At 39.5% G+C, this 22,162-nt stretch overlaps 2 protein-coding genes and 2 pseudogenes across 2 annotated transcripts; all 4 read left to right on the top strand.

Moving 5' to 3' along the window:
- Positions 1-3,184: 3,184 nt before the first annotated feature.
- Positions 3,185-8,190, top strand: LOC108957973 (TMV resistance protein N-like). The gene is made up of 3 exons (XM_039308452.1): positions 3,185-4,088; positions 4,208-5,306; positions 8,148-8,190. Exons 1-2 carry the CDS (start codon positions 3,880-3,882, stop codon positions 4,755-4,757), a joined length of 759 nt encoding a protein of 252 aa, XP_039164386.1. The 5' UTR covers positions 3,185-3,879; the 3' UTR covers positions 4,758-5,306; positions 8,148-8,190.
- A 660-nt stretch (positions 8,191-8,850) lies between these two features.
- On the top strand, positions 8,851-9,909 carry LOC120291580 (plant intracellular Ras-group-related LRR protein 4-like). The gene has a single exon (XM_039309232.1). The coding sequence runs from the start codon at positions 8,851-8,853 to the stop codon at positions 9,907-9,909; it is 1,059 nt and encodes a 352-aa protein (XP_039165166.1).
- A 3,201-nt stretch (positions 9,910-13,110) lies between these two features.
- On the top strand, positions 13,111-16,263 carry LOC104436193 (annotated as a pseudogene).
- A 1,045-nt stretch (positions 16,264-17,308) lies between these two features.
- Positions 17,309-20,746, top strand: LOC120291579 (annotated as a pseudogene).
- The last annotated feature ends 1,416 nt before the right edge of the window (positions 20,747-22,162 follow it).

Genomic DNA, 22,162 nt, shown 5'->3' with positions numbered 1-22,162 from the left:
ATTTTTTTTCAGATGTGTGTATATTCAAAGATTTAAGGAATCCGATATTGGGGGATTGTTATGAACTTTTGGAAATACCAGGGCTCAAAAAAAAAAAAAGTAATCTGGATATTTAACCCAAATAGGTATCTCAGGATAGAAATAATCGAGACTGTTCCAGATTTGTCAGCATGTAAAAGCCTGCAATATCCGGTTGCAGGAGACTGCAAGAAATCAATTGAGCTTGGGGGGCTTGAAGAGTTAGTGCTTTGACAAGATCTAGACATGTCTGGATTGGGGTGTTGAAGGTAAGACCAGTGTTATCGGGAGCATGCCTCATACAGAATAACGGACAAATATCGGGGTACGGGGTCGTTCACTATATCACACTCCAGTGAATACTGTGAATGTTAGAGACGATTCACGTCCTCTAACAATGAAAAAAAGCAAGTAACCTGCAGAGATATATTAGTATTTTCTGTTTGTTCTTAGGGGTTTTCCTTGACAGCATGCTATCGTCACTTCTCTGTCTATGCAGTTTAGGATGTACTGGGAAACTGGTTGTTTATCTCGACATGATGCTTCGGTGAAGTCTTAGTCTTGTTCATGGCAGGATTGTAAATTTACAGTCCCAGTTGGAGAGCTAGCTCAGAATGCTTTCTCTATCTGCGACGGGCTTGGAGTGCCCATGCTCAGGCTCGGCGCAGGAGCCTCCATCGGCGGTGCTGGAGGGCTTAGCAACTAGGGCAACAGCGCTGGGGATGTTGGCTTCTTCGCCGGGGCTGGAGTGGGGACGAGGGCCAGCGGAGACGCGAGGGGAGCGGGCGGCGGATGGCCGGGGGCGGCGTGGCCAGAGGCAGAGTTGCCAGGGGAGGAGTAGTGGAAGGAGGAGTCGCCGGGGAAGGGGTGGCAGGAGGGGGAGTCAGTGGTGGGGAGTGCTGACTAGGGGCTGGGTGGCGGGCAGGGGGTGGCTGGGGGCAGGGCAGACACCAGAGGCGGGGTCGCGGGGGAGGGACGGTCACCTGGGGGCAGGGCCATCACGGTGGGAGGGGGAGCGCTCATCGGCGGGGGTGGTGGTGGTAGGGGGCAGGGCGGTGGAGGGGTGGTGGGCATGGGGAGAGCGGACGTGGCGGTGGGGTTGGCGACCGGGCCCTGAGCAGAGGCTCTGGCCAGGGCAATGCAGATGAGCCTGAGAAGCAGCAGCGGGCGGCGGAGGCGATCCATGGCGGAGGCTTTGTGGAAAGCGGGACCTCTCTGTCTCGTCCCTGTCTGGCTAATGCGCTAACTCTTCTTAATACTGCAATTTATATAGTCTATCTCTTTTCATAATCTCTTTCTTTTTTCATTAAACCTCTTTTTTTAATATTTAAAAAAGAAAATTGAAAAACCGAACTAAACCGATTGTGAATCGACGGCGAATTGGATAGTGTTTTGGCAGTCTATTTCCACCGATCGTGACTCGACCGCGTCTTCTCTTCTTCCGAGTTGCCACACGCCGGGTCAGAGCACTCCTTGTCTCATGTCTACCTCCAGTCTCGATTGTATACATGCAAAGAGAGTCTTTGTCAGTTATTCTTTTTATTAAGTTACTTTGCTTTATAATTTGAGAGACTGTTCTTCTTCTCTCTTTTAAAAATAAAAAAAAAAATAAAACAAAAAGAGGCTGCTTGGTTTACATAAAATCATGTGCTGAAAGAAGAAATGAATGCACAAAGAGTTGCATTTCTATTGAGAAATGCAGGGGAAGGCAGAGATCGGCAGAGCACGCCAAACTTGAGCCAACCGTTTTAGGATTGAAATTCCGTCATCTTGTTGGAGCAGTTGAGATTTTCTAGTAATCACTTATCTCGCAGAGAATGAAGAATTGCAGTTGCAGCCATCAGCGTGTCCTTCTTCAAGATTGGAGAAAAAAAGACTCTGATATTTCTACTATTAGCATAGTCAAATAGTACAATAGGTGAAATTTCTGTACCCATTCTAAATTTATAACATAGAACAGAGTTGGAAATTATATCTCTACTTTTGAAATCTGCTAAAAAGTACTATCTATATCAACAAGACTATGCTCATGGTGTCAAAATTGATCTGAAATATAGAGTCCAAGAGGAAGAGATGATTCCTCCAAGTCTTGTTTTGATTACAAATGTGAGAAGGCTAAAGTTATTGAGAACAATCTCTGTCATCAAAGAATCATATAGTTGAATTATTGAATGCCCAATGCCTCAAAAAGATCATGATACATAATTGAGAAGCTAGAAATCAAGATGATTAATCTAGGATATATCAGAAGTTGTTAGTAGAAACAAATATAAATAATTTATCTGAAATTCTCCAATTATCTCTGATGGTTTTAATAGTTAATTTGTTGAACACACTAAATAGCTAGGTAACCTCAAATCAAGATGACATGGGAAGGGAGAATCATTGAGTCCGAAGGAAATCAGGTGTTGGAACGAAAGAGCAAACCAGGTTCGGATTGAAGTAATAGTAAAGCTACAATCAAGAGATGAAGCTTTATAATGAAGATTTTCTACCATGCTTTTTCCACTCTACTTTGCCCAAAGAAAACGTCATTTCATGGCCCTCATCAGGTTGGTTTGGTACAATTACAAATCAGATGATCCATGTAATAATCCCAACTTTGACCAATGAGCATTGCAAATTATACCATTTCTTCAAATCCTTAATTAAAAAAAAATGAGGTTGTTAATTGTTCCGTTTGAAAATCCTCAAAGGTGAACTTGGATTGAAATTCATTTTGAAAGTAGATATCATTTATTATTCATTGTTGTTGAGTATAGAAAGCACAATAATGATAATACAAGAAAATTATAATAGATTATGTGATAGTGGCTCAAATAATGTAAATTTTTGGTGTTATTTAATGTTTCTCATTCAAATTTTTGTGATTTCACAATGATTCAGATTGGAAGATTTGATATTTTTCCGCGTTAATTTTATAATAGATATTTTTAATAATTGTTTCCGTTGAAGAGAAGAATTTAGGTAAAAAAAATTCAATGTACAGATTTCTAGGCTCTTCCAAAGGGAATTTCTCCAACATGTAAAGTGGAGGCGTCAATGGGTCGGGTCGGGTTTTTGATGATACTGGACCCGACCCGAAACATTAGTCGAGCACGCTTCCATTTTTCCTCGTTTAAAGTATTGGGAGAGATTAAAATGTTCATAAAATCCGAGTAGCCGGGTCTCGCCTCCTGCTTTCCTTTCTTCCTCTTTACCATTACCGGCTCGAGTACGCTTCCCAGCTGAAACCCTAGCAGCCGAACGGAGCCATCTTCTTCCTGGTTGACAGGCAAACCACTGTACTCACCCCCTTCTTCCATCACCTCAAAACTATCCACAACAGTCGAGTCTCACAGAGAGAGAGAGAGAGAGAGAGAGAGCTGCGATGGGAAATTATTACTCAAAGCAACGGCCCAAGCGTCCTAGAGACACCGATGCTTCGAGTCCGACCCCTTCGAAGAAACAAAGACACGGAAAATCGGTTGAATTACAGGCGGGGAGTGCGAGAGCGAATCGCCTCTTCTTCTTCCCTCTTCGGACTCTTTGAAGAAGATCGATGTGCCGTCGGCGTCCGGAGCGAATTCTGACCTATCCGCTTCATCCACCTCTGTGAATGGAAACAATTACTATGTATTCTTGAGCTTTAGAGGGCCTGATACTCGCAAAGGCTTCGTCGATCACCTCTACCAAAGACTCAAAGCTGTGGGCCTGAGGTGCCATCCAAACTTCGTGTTCAGAGATGATGAGGACCTCCCCTTTGGCGAGAAAATTGGTGAAAATCTCATCAGTGCAATCGAGCACTCTAAGGTTTCAATCCCAGTCATCTCGGAAAATTATGCTGCTAGCGAATGGTGCCTCCGTGAGCTCATTCAGATAATGGAGTGCGAGGAAAGAGGAGAGCAAAAAGTCTTGCCCGTGCTTTACAAGGTGAAACCCTATGAGGTGCGAGAACTAAAGGGGGCCTTTGGAGAGGCCTTCGAATCCCAAAAGGATCGTTTTGAGGAGGATGTCAAGCAACAGGGGCTGCTAGCTCTCAAAAAAGCAGTTGATCTTAGAGTATTTGAATCAGAGAAATTTGCTGATGGGTACCTCGTTTACCTTCTTTAAACAGATTCTTGTGGAAGAAGAACTTTTCTATTTATCAATCTTAATCCATGTTTTGTAGGGCCATTAATAAGTTCTCATGTGTTGTGTTGTTTGACAGGCGTGAAGGGGAATTGGTAAATGAACTCGTAGAAATAATATTGCGTGAGCAGCAACATGATTTTCAACCACATCTTCCTGTAAACTTGGTTGCAATCGAGGATCATGTGGCTGAGGTTATGGCATTGGTGGATCTTGCTTGCCCGGCCACTCGAATTATTGGGATTTGGGGGATGGGCGGCATCGGTAAGACAACTCTGGCTACGATCATCTATAAAAAGCTTTTTGACAATTTTGAATGCCGCAGCTATCTCAAGGATATTAGAGAAACAATTAATCACGAGGGTATCAAGCATGTCCAATCTTTACTGCTCTCAGATATAAGGAAATGTCATAAAAGTACAGTGCGTGATCCCGAGATGGGGATTAATATGATCCGCTTAAGTTGTGAAGAAAAGAAGGTTCTTATTCTTCTTGACGATGTGGATCATCCAAACCACCTCGATAATTTGATTGGGGGTTGTAAATTCTCGTTAGGAAGTTGGATCATTTTCACATCTCGACATAAGGCCATTAATTGTCAAGATGGGGCCCTGTTGAAGTCTACATAGTGGTATGAACTCCAAAAAATGGATTTTGAAAACTCTTTGCTTCTGTTTAGCATACATGCCTTTGAAAAGAAACCACCTCCAAAACAACTAGCGACCGTTTCTCGTGATATTGTCGCCATCATAGGAGGGCTTCCCTTAGCTCTCACGGTTATAGGTTCATGCCTCAAAGGAGAAGAAGATCAAAGAATATGGGGAGAGATGCTAGAGAAATTGAGGGACGTGCCTGATGAGAAGGTACAACAACAATTGAGGATAAGCTATGATTTATTAGAAGGTGATGGTAAAAAAATGTTTCTAGACATAGCATGTTTTTTCATCGGAATTGACGAAAGAATTGCCCCCTACCTATGGGATCACAAATTATGTCCAAGAACCGGATTGAAAAAGCTGATTGACCGCTCGTTAATATATGTTGATCATAACAAAGAGTTGCTGATGCATGATGAATTAAGAGATTTAGGCAGAGCTATCGCCCGTCCAGCAGATAAGAAGCCTTGGGATTGTAGCAGACTATGGAAGGAGGAAGACATGACAGTTCTAAGCCGCAAGGTAACAATTACGTCTACTTTTGGCCTATTCCTCTTATGGTAGTACCTCAAATTATTATTATTATTATTGTTCTTTTTCTCTGTCTTTGACCATTCTCAGTATGTTTTTAGCATTTATTTGGTAAAAGATACATCCAGTTTTGGCCTTTTGTTCATAAAAACTATGCACTCGTGACTATGAGGCTCAGAAAATATTAACATCTTTTTTTAGCAAATATGTTACTGCTTCTTACCATATTACTTGTTGAAGCACAGGTTCAAAAATTTACTTTATGCCACTTGTTTATCCAGCTCTAAAATGTATATAAGTCACTACAAATTTAACAAAAAACTTTACTGTCAATCTTTACTCTCTTTCTTTTTTTTTTTTTTTTTTTCATTTTATCATCTCAAAATATATCGGGAATTTATTTTTGAAGTACGTTGATGTGAAGATAAATATTGGGTTGATAAATGTTAATTAAGAGTATATATCCACATGTTAAACTGTCATATTTGCTTCTTCTTCTTTTTTTCACTTAAATGGATCTGCTTAATTCATGGATCACATATTTTCCACATTTTTCGGTCTTGAAATGTACTTTTGTATGATTATGTGATATTATCCTTCTCAAGAATCTAATGCATTATCCCATTTTTAATTTTTCAACTGTGAATATGTGCAATTTGCTCGACCAAGTTCTACTTTTATGGCAGCAAAAAGAAAGATTTTAGTTCAATTATTTGCACCTCATACTATTGGCTATCAACTTTAGATTTTGTTCAATTTGAAGTAATAAGATCTTATGCAGTGATTTATTTGTACGAAGAATTTTTACCATTTGTTTTCTAGGATTTGCTATGCATGTTCACAATTTAAATCCAATATGATAATGTCAATGCATAAATGCATGTACTTAACAAAAAGAAAATTGAAAATTTAGTCTAAATTGTATGACTTAGTGAATGTCATTAACAAAATTGAAGAAACACCTTGAAATATATCACTTTTTAGAAAATCTGGAAATGCATAATTAGGTTTGTTGATTACCTGAAACAACACTACATAATTTGATGACTCTTACTCGATAATTATTAGAAAATCATTACTTATCTTGTCAATTAAAGCACTAGTAAAATTTAAAAAAAAAAAAATTAAATTCACATTTTCAGTTGTGGATTTAGCTTTTCTTTTAGTGTCACTTTTAGTCAAATTAACAAATTACATAAATTAATGATGGAAGATTGTTCAAGATACATTAATTTATAAAGGAAGTGGCATGGTTGAGGATTTTTCAGTTTTGTTATGAGGTCTACGCGTGTAACATGGAACAATCATGTTCGTTGATATGAAAGATGAGAACTCAAAAGATTTTGATACGTGATGTAAAAACATAAGGCTATTCTACCCAATATTCATAATGATATCCTAGTGTTCATCCTGGTGCTATGCATGGATCTAGTCATAGGTATTTTGGTCACATAATTCAACATTGTGCAAAACTCAACAACAGTAAATTACAACAAAAAAACTAACTAATAACTACATATGATTTTGTACATATTCTTACAAAGTAATTTTCAACCAAAAAATGAAAAGCAAGATCGAATTCAAGAAATAAATGATTGTAGGAAATAAGTGACGGAATAGTAAAAGGTGAAAGAAATAGTATTCTCCTCATTTATCTGCCTTTGGTGTAATACAATATCCACTTCTATTTTGTAATGAGCAAGCCTTTCTGGTAGGGATTAGTTGAGCCTTAAGCCTTTATGCACCCACACAAAAAAGAGAGAGACAAAAATCTATTGTTAGATATTGGTAAAGAAAAATAGGATAATTAATCTATCAAATAAGATAACTAGGAGGAGCAAAAATAAATGATGGAATGCAAAAAGAGGAAAATGATAATAATCACTATCCTTTATTTACTAATTCATAAATTTTTATATATGGCAAAAAAAAAAATGCACCAACAAATTCTTAAGATCAAGTCGAATTTTATGATTGAATGGGGCAAATTCAATGATGACTAATTGAGTGGTGCGCTCATCTTATAAGGAAAATTATCCAATCAATCCCAAATCTTTTATGGATGTCAATTCATGTCATAAACTTATCAATTTAGTCTTAATCATTTGTGCAAAATTCCAATGTAGTTATTTCGATAAATTTTTGTTGCAAATTATTGACATTGAGGCCCAATCATTTTCGGCTATCTTACATGGTACACCGTCACTTCAATGATTTCATACGAAAATTGATCGGAATGACTCCATTGAAACCTCACGCAAAGGTCTAAAACTAAATTGACAAAATTGAAAAGTTTTTGGTTGATCAGACAATTTCTCCCTTGTTTTAGGATTAGTTGTTGAGCTTTGAGCTTGAATATTCAAAAATGGAAACTCAAGTTCAATAGACCAAATTCTTGGTTCCTTCCAGGCATATCCCAAGATCGAAAATATTCTATGAACAGGAAGGGAATGAGTTGTCATCCTTGACGAATGCATAAGTTTGATTAAGTACTTTTGTTTTTGAAATGTGTAACAGTTATCGCATACGTAAAAGGGACACCATATTTAGTCAATCGTCAATACTATATATATTACAAAATTTAATTTCAAAATCTTTAAGAAAACTAGACTAATTTCATATAGGAATTTCACATAAAACATAAAAAAAAAATTGGGGCATACGAGTGAAGATCGACATATTATATGATCATGTAATTGTAAAAGATCAGATATGTTTCTATTTTTCTATAAGTGTAGACAAAATGCATCCCCCACAATATCATGTAGTGTATACTAACAAAAGGAGGTTGGATGGTATTTACAATCCTCAATTTACTTTAATTTTTTGTAGGAGGAAAATGAAAATATTGAGGCAATATGTTTGGACAAAAGGGGCCCTAGAGAGTTCATGGAGCGAGTGAGCTTCAAAAAAGTGCCTAACTTGAAGTTCCTTCATGTGAATGCTATGGGTTTTGTTGGACATTTCGAAGGATCACTTTCTGAATTAAGATGGTTAAAGTGGGAGGGATGTCATTACTCTTTTGAGCCAACCAACGTTCATTTGGAGAAGTTAGTCATACTTGATTTATCAGGTGATTATTTTAGTGAAAACTATATTAGTGAAAATTGGAGCGGATGGAGTTCAATTAAGGTAAAGATGAAAAGGGCTTTTCCTTTTGTTACATTTGATGATAAATCATTATATTTCTAAATGCAAATCTTGGAACATGTTTCTTTCTTGTAGATGGAGAATTTGAAAGTTCTCAATCTTTCATTGTATAGGATTAAAGAGCACCCCTAATCTCTCCGCGTTTAAAAATTTAGAGATGCTAATCCTCGACGGCTGTATTTGTTTGGAGGAAATTGACCCTTCCATTAAAGATGTCAAACGCCTCGTTTCCTTGAACTTGAGTGGATGTGGAGACTTAAGATGTTACCTAAACAATTGGGTGAACTAGAAAATTTGGAGGAACTTGTCGTAGACGCGACTCCGATAAAAGAAATCCCTCCATGTATAGGATCTCTAAAGCAGCTGAAGAGGCTTAGTGCCAAAGATGCTTCAACTTACTGGGTTTCAACCCAAAGGGCCGCTTTGTTTGGTTTATGACAAGTTGCCACCAATCCCTCCTTCAATTGGGAAGTTGGGAGAGTTGGTTGAGCTGACTTGTCATTTATCAATTAAGGAATTGCCCGAATCTATTGGGGGAATTAACAAATTGAAATTTTTGAGACTTACTAATAGCAAGATAAAAAGGTTACCGAGCTCTATCGGAAAATTGCAAAGCCTCCAAGAGTTTAATGCCTACGGAAGCACAAGCCTAGAAGGAGAAATTCATGTTGATAAAGGTGGATTGTCTTCTCTAAAGACCCTTAATTTAAGTTTTACAAAAATTTCTGGCTTGCCGGAAAACTTAGATCAGCTTTCTTCTCTCGAGCGCCTCGGTCTAAGGTCATGTGGAGAGCTTGAGTCACTCCCAAAACCTCCTTGTAGCTTATCAATCCCCGGGCTCACCTGTCGGAGCAATGAGCTGCCATCGCTCTCACCTCACCTCAAGCATCTCTTCAAAGCATCTCTACCTTCTAAAGAAGCTCATGCTTGCATGTCTCTTCAAAGCATCCCAGAGCTTCCCTCCTACATACAGAAGCTTTACATTTGGGGATGTCCTAAATTGGACAGGTTCCCAAAGCTTTCCGATTTGGAATTTTTGTCGAAATTAGTGCTCATGGATTGCTATAGGCTGAAGAAATTGGATGGACTGGAAGCTTTAAAAACCCTTAGAGAGTTGAACCTATGCACACGGCCAATGCTTATTATCCAAGGTACGACGATTTCCAACCTCGAGTTTGAAAAGGTAGATAATCTTCATGTGATACGAGGCCTTGAAAAATTGGGATCTTTGGAATGGTTGGATATCTCCGGGCGCGAGCACATCCAAGTTCTGGACCTTTCAAAGTCGGAGCATCTGAAGTGTTTGGATGTTTGTTATTGCGAAAGCTTAGTTGAAATTCGCTGCCCTAGTAAATTCTGGAGCACTTTGATAGGGATGGGTGCGAGTCACTCAGAAATTACCGGACTTTTTACCTCGATATGGTTGGATTTTGATGAGGAATGACTGAGGTTTGCGGGCAATGGTCGGATCTTCATGAGGAAGTCAACGAGGTTGCCGAGGATGTGGTGCGATTCTGGGCATTGGGGTAAGAAGAGGAGGAGGGTGGAAATCGAGCACGAGAGAGAAGGGAAGAGATTGAGGGGTCCGTTTCTGCATCATCTCGGTGGTGATGATTCTTACTTCCGGTGGATGATGGGACAACTGGTTCATGTCACATGCTTTGTTGCTTGATCTTCATGTTGGGTCTTCATTGCTTCCGGTTGCCATATCTTGAGTCCATGTGACTAGACCCCCTTTAACATTAATCCATTCTTGTTGCCGATTGATCGGTTTATTCATTGGTTGATTCTTGGCGTGATTGGTGCATGCGCATTCTGGTGATTTGAGGTTTTGAGTCACTATTGTTGGTCTGATTTTGGATGTTCGATGTCTGCACACCGAGGAAATGAAATGAGACTAATTCAAGCTTTTCTGCATGTTCAGCGAAGCATGTTTAGTTATCCTATTATATTTATTAGCTTGTGATTCCTGTTAGGTGCAAAGATCTGCTCGGTTATTCTCTTCTACCAGTTTGCTATGGTGTAATGAGATAATTGTAGCAGTTTTGATTAGGTTTCCTGTCAATGGTTGTGAATTTTCCTTATGTTATCTAGGTAGTCGTAGAGCATGTATAGCAGGATTATCAGGACTTATGAGCCTATTACAGGTTTAGGTTGATTTTATCACCCTATCTATGTAGCATGGAAATTGACTGCAGAGTTGTCGGAACTAATGTGAACTAACTTCAGGTTGAACGGGAAGATTACCTTGATTGATGAGGTTCTACTTTCATAGCCATTTCTTTCTAGTTCTTGGATCTCGAAGCACCTTGAGGGGTGATGAGAAGTGGAAAGATGAACAATCTCCTGTGAACTATTTGTTTGTAACTATGATCCAAAGTAGCATTTTCTCCATGAGTATGTGGAAATTCCTTCTCATAAGATTCTCCGAGGATGTCCTCACTCATCCCAGTTAGCTAATAACATAGTGAAGTGGTGTTGAAGGCTACTAATTTCACATGGCAAAGGATGCTAGTGTCTGGATTGTTGTGACGGTGATGTGGCTTGTTCATTTTGTCACTACTTTTTCTTTGCTAGCTTTCTAGTTGAATGGAATTGCTCCTTATCTCTTTCTGATCGGGGGAAAATGCAAAAGCTTGAGCTGCGATAACATAAGTCCATTGGTTTCTTCTTTCACAAGGAGTTATCGGGCTCTGACATTGTGGTGCGTTTGGAAGAACTTTTGCTTGTAAATTTCATCTATACTATTGTTTTTAGCTTTTGCAATGTGTCCTTTCTTTCAATACTCAGTGCTTCAAACCTTGAGAAAACATAAAACTTTTGTGGCCAATTATAGCAAAATAATTCTTGTCTTGTGGACAAGGTCAAGAAGTACTTTCTGATTTCTAATGTTGAAACATAAACACCATTAAATTTGTTTCTATTGCCATGAATGGTTTTCATTCTGTCATCCTCTATGTGGATCCTCTATAATGTGATGGTCTTGCTTTTTGAAGGTTAACTCTATGCTAGTCGACTGTTGTCCGCACCGGTGTGAAATTCAGAGTACAAAGCTGACTGAATTTGACTGTAAGTGGCTTTTCTTTTAAGTTACCTAAAGATTTCAGTTCACAAAAAGGTGTTGAAGAATGACATTGAACCATGCTTGAGAAATATCTGGTCATTGGCTGGTTCAACTATAAATTTGAGGATTGTGTCTCGAGCGGGGATGGGTTATGTTTGATGCAGGGGGTGGAGACTGCTTTGGCAAACTTATTGTTTGTTCCTTAGCTTTTCAATGTTTTACTTTTCTCATGTTGGGCAAGAAGGTTGGTTGACGATTGAGCTGTGCCTTGATTGCTGGTGCTGCATTGTTTCGTCGTGGAGTCTACCAAATTCACCTGCAAAAACTCCATCTATGCTGTTTGGGAAGCTTGATTGTGGAATGGTAAGGAAGAAGATCAATCTTTGGAGCTTAGTTTGGAGGCTTTAGATGTTGCCACCATAAAATAAGCGACATTTGTTTTGTCCAATTTGATTGTTGTAGATTATTATGTGTCACTGTTCAAATTTGCTTTTGTTGAACAAGTGTACTCTATTTTTACATTAATACATAAAAGGTTGTTTGGGGTGTTCAAGAATGCCTTTGAAGTACATGACATTGCATGTCATTATTCGTCATTAGTCACGGAGTAAGACTCTTCATCCTTGACATGACATGAATATGTTATTATGCAAACATAGTGCAAACAGAGTATCACCTTTCTCCAAGTTCTATTAAAGTTGGTTTCCTAGAGCAGAGGATGTTTATTATGTGATTCTTTAATTTATTCATGCATTATAAAACAGAACTTCATTTATTGTTAGCAAAAGTTCAAACCAAAAGCTTAAAGTATTAGTTAGAGGTAGACTGCATGTATATAACCCCTATTGATACCCTTTATTCAACCAATGTGGAATAACACTTCTAATGATTGATTGATCATAGCAACTACTCATGTTTATGTGGTTTCAATTGCAGTTTCAGTAGCTTATGTCCACTTATTCTGTCATGGATTAAATAGCCACTGAAGGCACCATCATAAGCATATTACTTTTCTCAAATCCAGGACACCAATGTTGAGATGATGAATATTTAAGGATCTATATTCCACTTTGTTTGTCAATTGAAGTGCTAGTACATAGATTGCTCAATCTGGTGGTGGAGTTATGGCCTTGATTCTGTCAAAAGTAACATCATGTACGATGGAGATCTGGTAGGAATCATGTTGCGCTCTTTCTTATTTTTCTCATGTTGCACTCTTTCTTATTTGTCATCATGCCTATATCTATCTAACGTGTTCTTACCATCAGTCAGTGTCTTTACATATCGAATTTGCATCCTTCTGTTCGTTCTTCATTTGGTGATGACAATTTGTCATGCCCCTAATGCTTTAAATGACCAGGAGCTTCACTGTAATTTTGGCAATGATGTGGGATCCGAACAAAATATTTGGGATATGGATGCAATGAGGACATTCTTTGAGCTGATTGCATCGTGTTGTGCTTTATGAATGGGAGCTGTCCTTCATAGTAATGAAAATAGGTGCTTTACTTCACTCCTGAAATGTTTGAGAGCTGATCTGAATCCATGAATGTCCATTTTTTCTTGAACTATCACTTTATCAAATCAGAATACTCTGTTGCAGATGCCACTGTAGCAGAACAGAATTGGAAGTTCAACCTACTAAATACGAGAGGACTGTGGAAATGACCAACTACAATCCCAGCGAGTGTGTTCGCCTTCTTCACTCCAAACCCTGCAGTCTGTTCAATAGGGTACTAAACTATCTCAATTATACTTACTAACAACATTTTTTGCACTAGTGGTCACATCAAATTAACCAGAAGATTATTCATACCATTTTCCAGAGTAGAGCAAACGAGAGCTTCTAGGCTCCTGGCTTGCCAAAACTTGTCAAATGGACACACATGGTGTACCAAACAAAGAGCTACTGCCAAAGGCTAGCTCGCCCAACGGCTAGCTCGCTTGTCCCTCTTGGAAGATAAATAGGCACTCACCACGAATGCTTCTGTGAAGTAATCACACACATCTACACCGAGAGTGTTAAATGGCTGATAAAATGGTTGATCAGATCAGGGCAATGGGCTTGAACAATAAAATAGAATGGTATCCTGTGATTTCAACTGAATGGCCAGGTATGTTGCGATGGTCGAGTCGAGATATCACATGATATACACTATTACGTAGTCTTTTATCTTTGGAGGTCTGGTGGAAACATATCATCCCGATTTGGGATTGGTGATGGAACTTAGCATCTACTTTGGGCATGCGATTCACGACTCCAAATTGATTTCGGCATTTTTTATCTCTCTTCTCCACATTGGTCAAGTTACTTGGTACTTTGTCTAGATAACGGTAAAACCTTGGAGATACAATCTTATGACTTATTTCAATTTGCACGTACATTGCTGCATTGTAGGGGGATAGCTGCAAATTGTTTGATACTCGATGTCTAGATTGAAATGTAGTCTCACCTAACTAGAGGAGAAAACATCACCAGAGATTGGTTCGTTTAGGTAATAAAACACATGCATGGACTGCTTAAATAATATCACCACACATCAATAATAATAATAATAATAATAATAATAATAATAATAATAATAATAATAATAATAATAATAATAATAATAATAATAATAATAATAATAATAATAATATTATTATTATTATTATTATTATTATTATTATTATTATTATTATTATTATTATTATTATTATGCATCAAAGACGAATATTTATGATGCAATCGAAGTATGATATTCGTGATTTTTCGTTTTGAAGGCAAGCTACGCTTCTATGAGGTGAACAAGGTGTTGTTTCATGGGAAGTCCGAATATCAGGAGTTTCTTGTTTTCCAGGTGATTTCTTACCTTCCATGATCGCTCTCCAATTTTACACAAGAAGTACATATGACAAAGCAATGGCTATGCTATTAGTATTTAGGATACGGATTGGATCCTGATGAATCATGAAGATCTATGAGCTTACACAAACTCTGCATTTATACCACCACCTCAAATAAGATTTTCTCGGGGAAGATTGTTTTAGCAAATCATTAATTTTCCAAAATCAGTAAGTAGATCACATGAAACTTCAGATTGCCTTCGGTCTCATACTTCCTCTACCCAAGAAACTATTTCAATAAGCAGTTAGTCGAGTTGACAGCATCCTGGATGGTATTTTTACTCGCGACAAGTAGAGAGATATCTTGTGGCTCTTGATATATAATCGCTTGTTCATAGTCAGCAAAGCATGGCAAAGTGGCAATTCTGGATGGTTAAATCCAACTGACGGAGAAGGATGAGTTTGTTTACCAAGAGATGCTCACACATCTTCCCCTCTACTCAATCCTGAACCCGAAGAAGGTGGTCTCTCTCTTCATTTCTTTCCAACTGCTTTCATCTTTTATGTTTTTATGCTGTTAAAGTGCTCACTTGATATTTTTACAGGTGCTGCTTGTTGGTGGGGGAGATGGGGGCATTCTGAGGGAAATATAGCGTCACTCGTCGGTGGAACAAATTGATATATGTGAACTCGACCAAATGGTGATTGATGTAAGCGAAAATAAACTACAAAAACTTTCTAAAGTTTCAAGCTTGAGCCTCTCATTGCTCATCAAATCGTAAGGTTCAGTAGGACCATAGCTTATCCATATAATTCTTGTGTCCTGTTGCAGGTTTACAAGCAATTCTTCCCTGAAATAGCAGTTGGGTGCGAGGATCCGCGAGTGAATGTCTACATTAATGATGGTATATGTTTCTTCTACAGTTCTTACTCATTGATGAGTATAAATAAGTTGCGAGAGATTATTTAACATACTTTAATTTCAACATCGCAGGAGTTGCTTTCCTGAAGGCTATTCCCGAAGGAACTTACGACGCAATCGTTTTGGATGCATTTGAGTGTGTGGGTATTGTCGAGTGCCTATAACCTCTCACACCCTCTTTGAAATTTGGAATGCCTCCAATTAATTGAATAACTTAGCAGTATAACAGGAATCTCATAGGGTTGGTAGGTCAAACGTCTACTTATTTCAAATAATTCGCAACATTCAAACACCTCCAAGAAAAGGAGTACTTGCTAATCATGTGTAAAAAAAAAAAAATCGGGAGCTACTGCAATTGAACTAGCAAATAAAGATTTCTTAGAATCGGTGGCTCGGGCGCTCTATCCTGGAGGTGTCATGTTTGCTCCAGCAGACAGCTTTTGGCTGGACAACTTCACACTGGAAGATACTATTGCCGAATGTCGCCAAATCTTCAAGGTTAGTGAGATATACTTGGTGTTCAATTCCTTCCAACTCAAGGTATCGAATTGAACTCTTACCAAGTGTTTATGCAATCTCCTCTTTTCAAGTTTATGACGAACATAATGAATTTTTGACTGTTTGTTCCATTAGCGGGACGATTGGATTTGTTCTCTGCTCCAGCGACAGGCCGACAATTGACTTCGAGAAACTTGTCAATCCTCTAGATACCAAGAACAATGGGGTGACTAAAGGGCCTCCTAAGTTCTATGACTCTCAGGTAAAAAGGATAAAAGATGTTACACATTATGTGAACTGAAACTGATGTCTTGTTAATGCAAACATCTTTGCCTCTTGTTGTGCCAGATCCATGCTGCCGCTTTCTGTCTGCCATCTTTTGCGAAGAAGGTTGGCAGTGCCAAATTCTGATAAACAGATGTTTCTCAGCATATAGCCTATAAAAGATGGATAAACAACGTCCTTATCATTTGTGCTCGTCCGTCTTCATTTTTGTTTTTTTCTTATTGTCCATCGTTTCTTGATCATCGACTGTAATACCAAATGTGGCCATATCAAATTACAAATAAGCATCACAGTAGTTGCCCGTCAATCGCCTATAATTGTCAATGGCCGACAGATGGCGAGCTATCATTTTGCTTAATTAGAGGTTGATACCCATCCAGCTCTAAGTTATCGAGTCCATTTGCCCAGGTTCCTCTCATACATATGCGAAGAGACTTGACAAGCATATTGCAGCCAAGACGGCTCCTTTAAGCAGTTAGGTAGTGAGTAACAAAGGTTTCAAACTCAATAAGCTATGGCACATGCCGAAAATCGATGTGGCCTCATAGCAGTGAGATCAAATAGCTATATATAATCTTTGAGCATTAGCTGCCTAGTTTGCTCCACTGGTTCGTGCATAGCTAGTCCGTATACAAATCTTTGAATCACTCCAACATCAGTGATGCAACTTGAATTGACTCCATAATCTCCGAAGTCTAACTTCCATTGGGAGTATGAAGATTTAGCCAGTGTTTAGAAGGCCTAAAGTTTCTTTCAGAAGGGAAGTATTTCTTTGTCAGAATCCAAATTGATGCTTACACTAGAACAATTAAGCTTATACAGTAAACCCTGGCCAAGCAAAACCGATTTTACTAGCTTTTTAATTAATCTACGAAACAGTTTTTATGCATTTAATTAGCCACTCCTGTAGAAGTCAAGGATATGTTCTTGAAATAGGTACCCAACCGGTGGGTATATTTTACTCAGACTTCTGGTTATGGCTTTATTTTCCTGAGTTTTAAAAAAAGACTTAAAATGTTTTGAGTTCTATAAATTTGAGTTCTCAACATTTGAAAATTTCGCAAAGGTTTTCGTAACCAATCATAGCCCCACGATTGGAAGAAGGAAAAGGTCCAAAGTCAGACGAGACCTAAAGCCATGAAAACTTCAGTAGGACGAAGGTGATTACAACTGCAGAAACTATTGGATTTGTGAACAAAATTTCTTGCATCTATATATGGAGGCATGGGAAATTGCACTTAATTTTTCTTCTGCGTGTGCCGCGATCAGGTCTACGACGGCGACTTCGACGCCGCCGTGGTCCTGGCCCAGGCCGCGGCCTCCACTCCGCCGGCCTCCGTCGGCTCCTCCGGCGGCTCCCGGGCGGTGGTGGCCCCGGAGAACCTGCGCAAGCGGCGGAGGGTTGATTACCGGCCGTGGTCGCCGGACCCGCGCGAGCGCGCCCTAATGGGGAGCTGTTCGAGCCCACTCGAGTCCGTCTCGACTTCGGATTTGCCGCGGGGCTTGCGGGGGCTCAATAACTTGGGGAACACCTGCTTTATGAATTCGGTGTTGCAGGCATTGTTGCACACTCCTCCTCTGAGGAACTACTTCTTGAGTGACAGGCACAATCGGTACTTTTGTTGGAGGAAGAATGGGGTTAGTGAAAATGTGAGTAAGAGAAATGTAGATGGTGCTGTTGATGGAGGCCATGGGAGCAAGAATGGCAGCTTCTGTTTGGCCTGTGACATGGACACCATGTTCTCGGTGGTGTTTTCGGGGGAGCGGATGCCTTATAGTCCCGCTATATTGTTAGTGTGACGGAGCAAGAGGCCCTGTTAATTTTGCTGTTGTGACCTAGTGGCTGTGAAGATATGGAAGTTGTTTGATCAGTGCATGTTCTGCTATATTGTTAGTGTGATGGACATTACCTAATTTACGATTGCGCTTTGACCTCCTTTGTATCACAGCTTAGCTGCTCCATCTTTTTTTATTTTTGGCAAATGGAAATTGGAAAATGTCAGAGAGTAACCTTTGCACTTGTTATGGTTTGAAGAGTAAAAAATCACAACCATCTTGGTTGAGATATGTTGAACAGCTGAGATCAATTGCCTTTCAATCCAACGATAAAAGATTGCTGAGGCACTGTGCCCTGTCGGGACTATGGCTTTGCTCCTTATCAGATGTGCTCTCAAAATTTTAAATTTACCATTGGATGTATTGCCTTAGTTAAAATGTGTATTTCTCTCATTATTTTAAGTGCCTTGGAAAGCATTATTTCTGATTTTGCTCAAATTAACAAGTGCCCTTGGGACATTCGTTAACAAGGCCTTTGGAAATTATCTTCTTTCATGAAGTACTTTTGTCTACTGGCTTTTCTGAAAATGGCTGCGGACATAATGGATGGGCATCTTTTCCTTATTCTAATGATGCATGCTTTTGTCAAGTTCCTTGTTGACCATCAATGTTGGACTGAGACTTTCTTAACTGTTCTATCTAATTGACTTAGAGGGAAATGTGCTTTATACTTTTTTATATTGATTTGGTTATCCCACAGTTGGTGGCAACATGCAGCTAACTTGGCAAGTTATGAGCAGCAGGATGCTCATGAGTTTTTCATTTCGATGTTTGATGGGATCCATGAGAAAGTGGATAAGGATCGACGCCAGCCGCAGAGCCAAGGTAAATTTTACAGGCATCGCATTAAACCTGTTTCATCCAGTCTCCATTTTTTACAGGCATTATCTGGAATCCGCTGGTGCTGAGGACAGATATCAAGTGTTATTAACATTTTCTCTGGGGTCAGTGGATCGAGCGGGCTTGTTTTTTTGTAAAATCATGTAAATGAACTTTCGAACTGATGTAGGATCATGCTTGTGGGTTATTACCTTTCTGGCATTTCCCAGCCCTAATACCTCTGAGTCCCTTGGGAAGTTTCATTTTGTTCTGGTGTCATTCTTTCTTGGTGGCATATCAGTCAGGAGATTCAACTCTGTCAACTAATATCCGTGGGTCTTTATATTTGGCATGCGTTAGCCTCTGGTGTCAACTTTTCTTTCTGGTTATTCCATGGTGAAACTTATTATTGTTCCATCACATGGTAATTTAATGCGTCTATAATAACTGCAGACAACTGCTTTCCTGGGCAAGTGCGCTCTTTTGTATCTTGTCTGACGGTTTTGTGTTTGTACTATAAAATATGTTCTGTGGTGACTTGTGACGCCGTTGAGGAACTTTTATTTTTACGAATTGTGGATTCTCAGATATCTTTAGAAGTGCGCTAATGAATTATTACAGGGAGTGGAGATTGCTGTATTGCTCACAGAGTATTCTCTGGTATCTTACGCTCCGATGTCATGTGTATGGCTTGTGGTTTCACATCTACAACATATGACCCTTGCTTGGACATTTCTTTGGATCTGGAACAAAGCCAACGTGGTTCTGTGAAGGCGACATCAGCTAAGTCACATCACTCCTGCAATGGCAAGGCAGAGTGCATGAATTCAAGCCAGAACTCTGGGATACCAACCTTGATGGGCTGCTTGGACCGATTCACAAGACCAGAAAGGCTTGGTTCGGACCAGAAGTTATTCTGCCAACAGTGTCAGGTGAATCAGGAGTCTCTCAAGCAGATGTCCATAAGGAAGCTCCCATTGGTTTCTTGCTTTCACATCAAAAGATTTGAACATTCTTCCATACAGAAGATGTCGAGGAAGATTGACCGATATCTGCATTTTCCATTTTCACTGGACATGGCCCCTTACCTCTCTTCTTCCATTTTGAGGAGAAGATTTGGGAACAGGATTTTCCCTTTTGATGGGGATATACCTGATGCATCAAATGAGTTCTCCTCAGAATTTGAGCTGTTCGCTGTGGTCACTCACGCTGGTAAATTAGATGCGGGCCATTATGTGACTTATCTGCGTCTGAGCAATCAGTGGTACAAGTGCGACGATGCTTGGATTACCCAAGTGAATGAGAACATTGTGAGAGCTGCACAAGGTACATGATGTTCTATGTCCAGAAAATGCTTTATTATAGAGCAAGTGATAAAATGGGTGCTTCATGATAGCCTTCGGAAATTGAAATACCAGTTGCTGATGCTGTATTATGCGTGTCTTGCGCTAAATCGCTGGGACTTGAGGTCAATATGCAGAATAAAGCAAAGAACAGTGCTACAGTTGCTGCTTTGTCTGTGAACTAAATTTTAATGAGTTGCTGCAGCTAATTGCGGAATGCCAAACAACTCTCTTCCATCGGGGCAAACATCCGTCAGAAAATAATCTGTAATTCTACTTTGGAGCTGTGCTGAGCCTAATTTTATTTGGGGTGCCTCAGCGGACGAGGGAATTGCTTAGTGGAGCCTTCAGAGTTATTTATGAGTTAATTATTTCAACTTTTCCCCCCTAATTTTTCCTGCTTGTCCAAGTATTGATGGTGGGTTGATTCTTTTTTTTTTTTTTTTGTGACATGGATCCTCGCGAAGGTTGATGCTTGGAGCTGTGGGTTCTTTCCGGTATGCCCATTCCTTGCATTACATATTGTACTTTTATTGAGATTTTTTTAAGCTTCGGAGCTTTCATGGGGAGGCGCTTCATATCAATTTCTTGAAAAGGAAATGTGAGGAATGTTATGCCGGAGATTTTGTATGTCGTACTTGTTTTGAGCAAAGAGAAATCATAGCATGACTAACTACACCTTTACATTCTTGATAGTGTTCACTTGCCATCATGATTTGGTCTGAATATCAGAGTCCAAAAACGCCAACCTGACTCTGGCGAAAAGAAATAGTTGTGACCTTTCAATTCAATGCTACAAACTGAATGAAAAGCAATATGATGTATTTAACTTTATAAGCTGCATGCCGAATCGAAGAACAAAAACTTGCTGGCTGTTTTTTCAATTCTTTGAGATGTCGTTGGATCTACAGGGCAGACTTTCCGCTCTCTGGCTCTAGGCAGTTAGAACAATCTCTCTCGCTGTTAGAGCCCAGATGATCCGAAATATAAGTGCTGAATAACCAAAGTTAAGACCAAACCACCCAATGCCACTGAAGAAGAAAGTTTTTGTATGAATCGAGCCAAGTGAAACCTCACAGAATGAACTGAACACACATTGAGATATAGGAGAAAATATTGGGTACACAGCAGGGTCATGTCATTTTTAACAATAGTCCATTTACTGTGTGACATGTATCCATAAAAGGTGTACTTGTTAGATTTTTCTCTCCTTTGTTACCATTTCTTCTTTCACTGTTTTCTCTTCTTCTTCACTGGTTCTTTTATTTTCCTACCTATTCCTTTGGCCTGTGGCTGGTCGTAGGGTCGCCCTTGCCGAATTCGGCGAGAGGTCGGCTCTCACTGCCAAGGCAAGGGTTGCTCTTGCCGGATCTGGCGAGGGTTGAGCCCTTGCCGAATCTGGATGCTGTGGAGGGAGCGAGTTGCCTTCCACTGCCACCTCTCCACTGTCGAGCTCGGCCAATGAACTTGAGCTTCAGATTTTGGATCTAAGCTCGGTAGCAGGTTTGAGTTTGGGATGCAATTGATGGGATCTTGGGAGTGAGAGCATTTTGAAGAAAAAGGTTGGGCTTTCTTTTTTTTCTCGAAGAGAGAGGAGAGAGAGGAGATAGTGTAAAGGGGTTTTTGATAGGTGGGCCCAAATGTGACATGTCCGTTTGGTGAATTTGTGTAGAAATGACACAACATCACTTGGTCACCTAATATTTTCTCGAGAAATAGATTGACGTAAACAGAAATGGAAAAAAGAATCGTGAGATATAGTTACAACCATGTAACAACTACGAAGGAGTGTGCATGGTGGGAAAGGTGATAGCTTAAACTAAACTATAAGTCGAAGAAGAAAAAGATACTTTGAACTGAACTAGTGGGCTAACGGTTAAAGATCATACTTATGGAATTCATCATTCATCCAGGAGTTCGCGGTCCATCCTCCGGAAGTTCAATTTTTTCCTTGAAATGTCATATCCCACATTATAGAACTGCTGAGCATTCATTCCAATCACAGTAGTCATTGGGCTTTTCTGACATCGTCATGTAGAAATACATCGGTAATGTTTGTGAGAACAAGCTCTCTGCTTCTAACCCCAGCTCTGCACCATCGCTA

The sequence above is a fragment of the Eucalyptus grandis genome, chromosome 3 (genome assembly GCF_016545825.1).
Source record: "Eucalyptus grandis isolate ANBG69807.140 chromosome 3, ASM1654582v1, whole genome shotgun sequence".
NCBI lineage: Eukaryota > Viridiplantae > Streptophyta > Magnoliopsida > Myrtales > Myrtaceae > Eucalyptus > Eucalyptus grandis.
The sequence above is the reverse complement of the archived record's forward strand: the minus strand, read 5'-3'. Positions and strand labels throughout refer to the sequence as shown.